This window comes from Neopsephotus bourkii, unplaced genomic scaffold (assembly GCF_033783945.1).
Source record: "Neopsephotus bourkii isolate Nb327-2 ecotype Australia unplaced genomic scaffold, CSIRO-AGI_Nbou_v1 NB_1233, whole genome shotgun sequence".
In the NCBI taxonomy this organism is placed as follows: domain Eukaryota; kingdom Metazoa; phylum Chordata; class Aves; order Psittaciformes; family Psittacidae; genus Neopsephotus; species Neopsephotus bourkii.
In genome coordinates, this window is record NW_026901718.1 from 126,838 (window position 1) to 134,184 (window position 7,347).

Sequence of the window (7,347 nt, forward strand, 5' to 3'; positions counted from 1 at the left end):
GGCCACCAGCCTGCCACTGCCTGGGGCCACCATACCCACCCAGATCACTGGAGTCCCACTCTGCAGGGCTGCCTCCAGATGGTGGGTCCCAATGACTCTATCCCCAACAAGGCTCTGGCTCCAGCCACGTCCCTGGATGGCACTCGGCCACTGCTCACCCAAGGCCCTTGTCCCCAAGGGATGTCCCTTCAATGCCCTCATCCTTGGCCAGGCCAGCTCTGTCCCCGAGCAGGATGTGGCCATCCAGAGGGACACCCAGAAGCAGACGCTTGACCTCACACAGCCACTTGGACCTAACTGCAGGGACAACAGAGTTCCCATGGCAACAGGAGAGATGTTTATTCTTGTCATCCCTCCTCTCTGTATGTGTGGCTGATAAGCTGTATTTGCCTAGGGCCAGGAAGTGCTGGTTTGGTCACAGTGCCCAGCTCCAGCTCACCCCATTCCCATGCACTGCAGGCCCTAGTCTGGTCCAGTCCCCATGTTGCCCCAGGGGAGCCCAGAGGGAGCCCTGCTCAGCTCCATTGTGACATCAGAGCCACCACTCTTGACTCAGAACCGGGCACCCATACAGCGTTGTGGGGCAGGGAAAGAGCCCACAGCTGCACGTGACTGTTGCCCCAGGCAGGGACACTCCTGTGGAAGGGCAGCGTGGAGCTGCTGCTGGAGCTGGTTTTGCCTGAGGAGCCCAGACTGCTGAGGCTTAGGAGGAAGAGCTGAGCAGGAAGGCTGCCTTTGCGCAGAGATGGCAAGGAGAAAGGCACCGCGGAAAAGAAAGTAAGTACCCTTAAATATCTCCTTAGAGAGCACGACTGATCAACGGTCAGCAGGAGGGGCTGCAGAGCAGAGCCACTGCCAGGAGCGTAGGTACGAAGTTGGCTGCTCGTGCATGGGGCATCAGGTTAGGATGGTATCTGGGACACGGCCTAATACAGCCAGCAGATCATGGATCAGCATGGGGAAGCTGACAGACGCTTCTGCACAAGAGCCCTGTGCATTGCCCATCTCCCTTCTGGTGGGCCTTGGCTGAAAGCATGGCTTGCTCTCCCAGCAAGCACTGCGAGCAATCGGCATCTTTGGTTTTTTTCCTCCCACAGGAGCCTTTTCACAGAGGTGGGACAGGGGGAATGCTTTTCTCAGTCCACTCCCAGCTCACCCGCTCGAGGGCCACCAAAGTATCATGACAAGGCCATGGCACTTGCAAGTAAGCTCAGCACTGGTTCTTGCTGCCAAGTTCTTGGGGTGAACTCAGAGCTGCACTGTGCCAGAAGTCTGGCAAAGTGTCACAAGTGGCTGGAGAAATGCAGGCTGCCCTGCTCTTCACCCCAGAGAGGTGGTGCCTAGGAGTCAGTGCTTGCCTCCTTGCAGGGAGCCAAAACACTCTTGGCTGAGCATCCTGCAGAAGAGACCTCAAGAGACAGGCCTAACTTTCGTCTGCTTTCTTTGCTCAGGGACGGTCTTCAGCCTCGTTTGCCATCTGGCAGGTACCCTTGCATCCCTGTGGAGATACCTGCTGATCGTGTGCATCTTCACTGTGTATGTACTACCTGTTTCTGCTGTTGGGCTTTTCGGGAGGCAGAAGCCTCATGCTACAGAGGTCAGGGTACAGGGAGGGAGGGGCTGAGAACTGGGCTGTGCTGCCGGCTGTGCTTCGAGCAGTGGGGACTGCTGCTGCTGCCGCTGCCGACTTCTTCCTCTTCCTCCACTGCAGGCTGCATCTTTGCTGGTAAAGCAAAGATGGGGAAAGGAATATGTATGTACTATGTGTTTCTGTGTTGGACACAGGGAGCAAGGAGATGTCTGAGGGCCAGTGCAAGCAAAGGGGAGAGCAAGGGGTGTTCCTCAGCCAGCTTCCCACTCTCACGAGCACTGCTCATGTTGTGGCCGTTCTCAGGGAAGGCCAAGAGTAAAGCCCCTGGGCAGTACCCAGCCCGACCAGAGCCGTGATCTAGCCCTTTCGGGTAACTGCCCCATTTATATACTGGGCATGACGTGCTGTAGTATGGAATACCTCTTTGGCTAGTTTGGGTCTGGTGTCCTGTCTCTACTTCCTCCTGCCTTCCCTTCCTCCCTGGCAAAGCATGAGACTCAGAAAGTCTTTAGTCAGAGTAAACATTACTGAGGACCGACTAAAAACATCGGTGTTATCAGTGCTGTTCCCAGGCTGAAAGTCAAAACCACAGTGCTGCACCAGCTACTAAGAAGGAGAAAAATTACTGCTATAGCCGAACCCAGAACAACCTTGTGCTACCTGCACCCATTTTTCTAAAAGCCACAGCTCCTGTACTTCCCTCTGGCCATTGCCTGTCTTTCAGCCTGGGGAGGAAGGCAAACATTCACAAAGTAGAAAGCCTCTGTGTGTCTGCTCCTTGCAGAGGGAATGCGCTGCTCTCTGACAACATCTGCTTTCCTTTTCCTGCAGGATTTTGCACATCTTTTGGATAGAACAAACCCAAAAGCTGCAGGTTCTCCTGGACAAGGTGGCTCAGCTGGAGGTGGAGATAAGCAGATTGAAGAAGGTAACTCTGCATTTTGGAGAAGAAGGCTTGGCTGGGCAGAAGCCCGGAGGAAGCACTACCTGGGATTAGTGGTGGGCTCAGCCTGCTGATTGCAGCAAGCCAGCCTTTGCCAGGGGACTGCTGGGTGAGCTTTGGCACTGCCCAGGCCCTTCTCTGGGCCCAGGTTACCTGGTGCTTCAGGCAGTGGGGGTCTTCCAGCATCCTTCCCTTGGCATGGGCACCTCTGGCTGCTCTGGCTGGTCCCTGAGCAGCAGTGAGTCCCAGGCCTCCTCCCATGGCCAGCCATCGTGGACATGGCCTGAGCATGGAAGGTGGGAACAAGGGAGTGAGGACCCCATGGTCGTGGCCACAGATACTGTGCTCGTGGCTCACGTCAGCCGCAGTCTCTCAGCTTACTGGACAAGGCTTGCCCTTTGCCTTTCTGGGTGCTGGTAGCCATGCTGAACTGACTGCTGACGTGCTCATTTTCTGTGCTTGTTTGTGTCTTTCCCAGGAGATGAACCAGGCAGTGCTGGAGCTGGCTTCGGAAATCTACATTGGAAGATCTGACTGGACCCTGAAAAGTTCTGGTATGGACACAGCAGCCCATTCTCCTTGCCATGCACTTGTCAGTAGCACTCCCCAAAGGAGGATGTCCTCCAGGTGCTGCTCTCTGAATCAGGGGAGCTGAAAGCCGGGGAGCTTCATGAGGTCAGAGAGCAAGTCTGTGGCAGTGGCTCTGTTGGATTCCCTTCTGGTCCCGCCTCTGCGCAGGTGCCTCTGGCACTGCCCCACACACATTCCAGGGCTGATGGAGGGGCTCCCTCATCAATGCATTTGGAAAGGAAATGGCTGGGTCATCCTTTATTGCCCACACAGCAAGCCCTCAGCTTTGGTCTGCTGTCAGTCACCAGCACCCTCAGACCTTCTACTTGTGGCGCTGTGAGGAGCAGACACCAGGCATATGGGTGCTGTCGTCCTGCACAGCTAGGCACCCCTACCAGCATGGAGATGGAGAGGACTGACAGACGTGGAGCTGTCCAGCAGCATCAGAAAGAGGGTCTGAGCACAGGGTCCTCTGAGCTTGTGGCCTCTTGCAGTCACCTGCTCTCCCTTCCTTACAGGTGCCACCACTGACATGCGGAGAACTTTGAAGACCTATGACTCGAAAGACAATTGGGTCGGCAGGGTTATAGGGTTCTTGTGCACTCCCAACCCTCCTGATACGATTTTCCAGGTATTGTAGCAGAAATCACCAGTGCATGTTTCCTTCCTGCGAAGCTGGGGACTGACCTGAGGGGTTGTCCTCTCAGTCCAGTGGTAATGCTCAAGCCCACAGTGCTGATCTGTTGCCTGAAACCAAAGCTTGAACTCAGGGCTGGGCTTGATAGAAAGCAGTAGTTCCCCTCAGGAGGGGAACAGAGCTCAACTGCTGCATCTTGCCCACAGTCCTGAGTCACAGCTGGGTGAACAACTTTCTCCCTGGTGACCTCATTTTCATACTCAGCCCTAACAGTTCCTTTGCGGGGTGGGAGGCAGGGGGTCCTCTGCAGAGCCACTGGGCAGAGAGGTGTATCTGTAAGGCCCTGACTAGGTCGGCTTAGTAACAGGTATTCTCCTCCTTCCATAATACTGAGAGGCTGCCACTTTTGTCCATTTCCTCACACACGCCTCATTTTCAAGCCGGAATAGACCCCACAGACACACCAGCACCCGTGCTTCAAGCTACATGAGTAGCTGAGTTGAACTGAACATGGGCTCACGTTTCATTGCTCTCCCATTCTGATTGCAGCTGGATGTTTCCCCAGGAAACTGCTGGCCTTTACAAGGGGACCGGGGCCAGGTGGTCATCCTGTTGCCAGCACGAGTCCATCTGACTGCTGTCAGCGTGCAGCACATCTACAAAGAGGTCGTTTCACCTGGCACCGTCACCAGTGCCCCCCGAGACATCGCTGTCTTTGTAAGTCTCTGCTGGGTGCTTCTGGCTGGCATGTGGCCCTGGGGGAAAGCTGTGACTGGAACTTGCTTGCTTTGTGCATCCTTGGACGTTTGTGCCCTGCTTTCTCCTAAGCCCTGCAGCGCGCTTGCAGGATACTTCAGGGGCTCTAGAGGTTCCATCCCTCTCAAGACTCATTCTGGTGAGAGCACCTCAGGGCTCTTGAGTAAAACACAAGGTGGACACAGTGCTTACCTACTGCTAGAGCCCCAGGATGCAGTGTGCATATCAGCATGCAGTACATGCTGATCCAGCACACACAAACATCCTCTTTGTTGGGACAAGTCTGAGCTTCTCTCCTTCTTCCTTGTGCTTTTCCCTTGAGGGAGTGAATGCAGACACAGAAGAGGAAACTCTCCTTGGGATGATCGTGTACAGAGTGGCAAAAGAGGACATTCAAACCTTCCCTCTGAAGGTACGGTCCATGCACGAGGGCAAGATGCCCAGGAGAAAACCAGGAGTGCCTGCAAGTCCGTGGCAGGAAGAGCGTGAATGCTCTCTCCCCTGGCACAGGGGCCCAGACCACTGCCAAGGAGGCATGGTGGAGTTGGGAGGACTGAGTAGCATGCGGTGGGGGTAGCAGCAAGAGATTTGCAAGGGCAGGGTTGTTCCTGTGGGAGCTTAAGTCCTGAGAGACCCCTGGCTGCAGCTGTTGCCTTCAGCAGAGCCAGCTGCACACATGGCCTCTCCACCAAAGCAACATCTTTGTGCCAGGAGAAATAGGGATGCCTAGTGGGGAAAGCTGCTGGGCAGCATTGTCACTCCACCCTGTGGCCTGCTGACAGGCTGGACAGTGTCCTTTCCTCCCAGCACAACACGTCCCTTTTCTCCTGGTGCCCTCACACCTGCCAGAAGGAAGGCAGGCAGAGAACATAGCGGGAGCTTAATGGGCTTTCACACCAACTCTCTCACGCATAGGAGGACCTCCCCAGCCTCTCTGTCAGCACAGAGCAAGCTGCAGAGGGAAAGGGGCAAAGGGAAGGGAGTCGCAGTCCCCGCCAGGCCAGGCTGCAGAGGCTGTCTTCTTCCTTCCCATGCCTCCAGTCTCTGCAGGAGCCCCAGTACCAGCAGTGAGCCTCAGATGTCTACGCACTTTTGGAAGCTTGTTCCAGCAGGAACAGGGTGGGCAGGGGGAGAAACGTCAATTGCACTGTCACACTTAACGCCTCAGTTTTCTTGTCACTCTCTTCACAGAAAACACACAGAGCCTTTTCACACATCAAACTTACTGTGGAGAGCAACGGGGGAAACACAGCCTACACCTGCATTTATCTAGTGCAGGTTCATGGAAAGATGGCAAAACCAGAAAACCTCAACTGAAACCAGAGCAGAAAAGGAACACAAATAAAAAAGAGGGATGAATGGTTTGTCAGATCAGAGTGGTGTAGAAGATCTGTCTCCAAAGTAGGGCAGGTCCATTGGGGGTTGGGTAGGAGACCCCAATGACATGGCTACAGGGCAGCCTGCAGGCAGCAGATGTGGGTCACCAACAATCCTTGGGACAGCTCCTTGGGGTTGCCAGGGGCTTGTGAGCTCCCCCTTTTAATTTCGCAGTAGCGGGGCCGGAGAAGCATCAGATTCCCCGCTGCACCATCAAAGGGGTGTGTGTGATGGCTGCCTTCTCCTGGGGGTGGTTTCAGGGCTGTGCAGCCAGCTGTGCAGCCAGGGGTACCCAGGGTTGTCCTTCCAAGCACAGTCCCTGCACCCCAGGACCCCAGTGTGCTGGAGCAGGCTGGGTGAAGTCATCTCCCTGCTGAAAGAGCCAGCACAGGGCAGCTGAGACCAAAGCTGATGGACAGGTGAGATCTTTCGAAAAGCTCTTTGATATCTCATGTGAATTTCATCTGACACAGCACCCCCGTACGCGCTCCCGCCATGTTCCTCTTTCCTTACTGCTGGAGGGCAGGACTGGCTCTGCCAGAGCCCCCACCAGAGCCCCCCCTTTCAGTGACACCCTCAGCCTGCACCAACCAGAGCTCATGGAAGGGACCTGCCAAAAGTCTTCCTGAAACGAGAGAAGAGGCAGTTTCAGGGTGTTTTGTGAGAAATGCATCAGGTTTCACTCAGAGAATTCTCCCCTAAATTGTCACTGTCTTTTCCCTTTTGGAAAGCTCCCCATAACAGGATGAAGCAAATGTCCAGTGGCAGCTCCGTCACCCACTTCCTCCTCCTGCCATTTGCGGACACGTGGGAGCTGCAGCTCTTGCAGGTCTGACTCTTCCTGGGCATCTACCTGACTGTGCTCCTGGGCAATGAACTCATCATCACCACCACAGCCTGCAACCAGTGCCTCCACACCCCCTGTACTTCCTCCTCGACCTCCCCCTGCTGGACCTATGCTCCATGTCCACCACTGTCACTAAACCCATTGCCAATTCCCTCTGGAACACCAGGGCCACCTTCTTCCTGGGATGTGCTGCCCAGGTCTTTTTCTTTCCCTCCTCAAACACAGACGAGTTTTATTTCCTCACCATCACGCCCTACAGCCCCTATGTGTCCATCTGCCAACCCCTGCGTGACGGGACCCTCCTGGGCAGCACAGCTTGTGTCCACAATGGCAGCAGCTGCCTGGGCCAGAGGGTTTCCCAGTTCTCGGCTGCACACTGTGGGACTTTATCACTTCCCTTTGCTAAGGCAATGCTCAAAGGGCCAAAGCTGGGGGAGCAGAGTGAGTTCTTGTCCCCTCTCTGCCTGTTCTGGGACAGTTCTGCCACTGTCCAGAAGCTCTGGGAGAGCTTGGGAGCCCTTCCCTGAGGCCTTGTATGACAAGACCACTTACAGCTCAGCATGGAGGAAGCAGGCAAGGTTCAGTTGCCCATGTTCAGTGGGTCCCCTCCATGGGGCACATCTGCC

At 55.4% G+C, this 7,347-nt stretch overlaps 1 protein-coding gene across 3 annotated transcripts; it reads left to right on the plus strand.

The window, feature by feature from the left end:
• Nucleotides 1–2,934: 2,934 nt before the first annotated feature.
• Nucleotides 2,935–5,848, plus strand: LOC133218215 (SUN domain-containing protein 5-like). 3 transcript variants are annotated; one of them, XM_061364410.1, is made up of 5 exons: nucleotides 2,935–3,088; nucleotides 3,623–3,735; nucleotides 4,291–4,458; nucleotides 4,820–4,909; nucleotides 5,689–5,848. In XM_061364410.1, exons 1-5 carry the CDS (start codon nucleotides 3,016–3,018, stop codon nucleotides 5,812–5,814), a joined length of 570 nt encoding a protein of 189 aa, XP_061220394.1. In that variant the 5' UTR covers nucleotides 2,935–3,015; the 3' UTR covers nucleotides 5,815–5,848. The 3 variants fall into 3 exon arrangements, with proteins under 3 accessions (XP_061220394.1, XP_061220395.1, XP_061220393.1); XM_061364411.1 differs by lacking the exon at nucleotides 4,820–4,909; XM_061364409.1 differs by lacking the exon at nucleotides 5,689–5,848 and having other exon boundaries at nucleotides 4,820–5,569.
• Nucleotides 5,849–7,347: the final 1,499 nt, after the last annotated feature.

What these genes read in the sequence shown, in the direction of transcription:
- LOC133218215 (XM_061364409.1), top strand. Translation starts at nt 3,016, where the DNA reads ATGAACCAGGCAGTGCTGGAGCTGGCTTCGGAAATCTACATTGGAAGA. An exon ending in CTGGACCCTGAAAAGTTCTG is followed by an intron (nt 3,089 to 3,622) that starts GTATGGACACAG and finishes CCTTCCTTACAG; the next exon opens with GTGCCACCACTGACATGCGG. An exon ending in CTCCTGATACGATTTTCCAG is followed by an intron (nt 3,736 to 4,290) that starts GTATTGTAGCAG and finishes TTCTGATTGCAG; the next exon opens with CTGGATGTTTCCCCAGGAAA.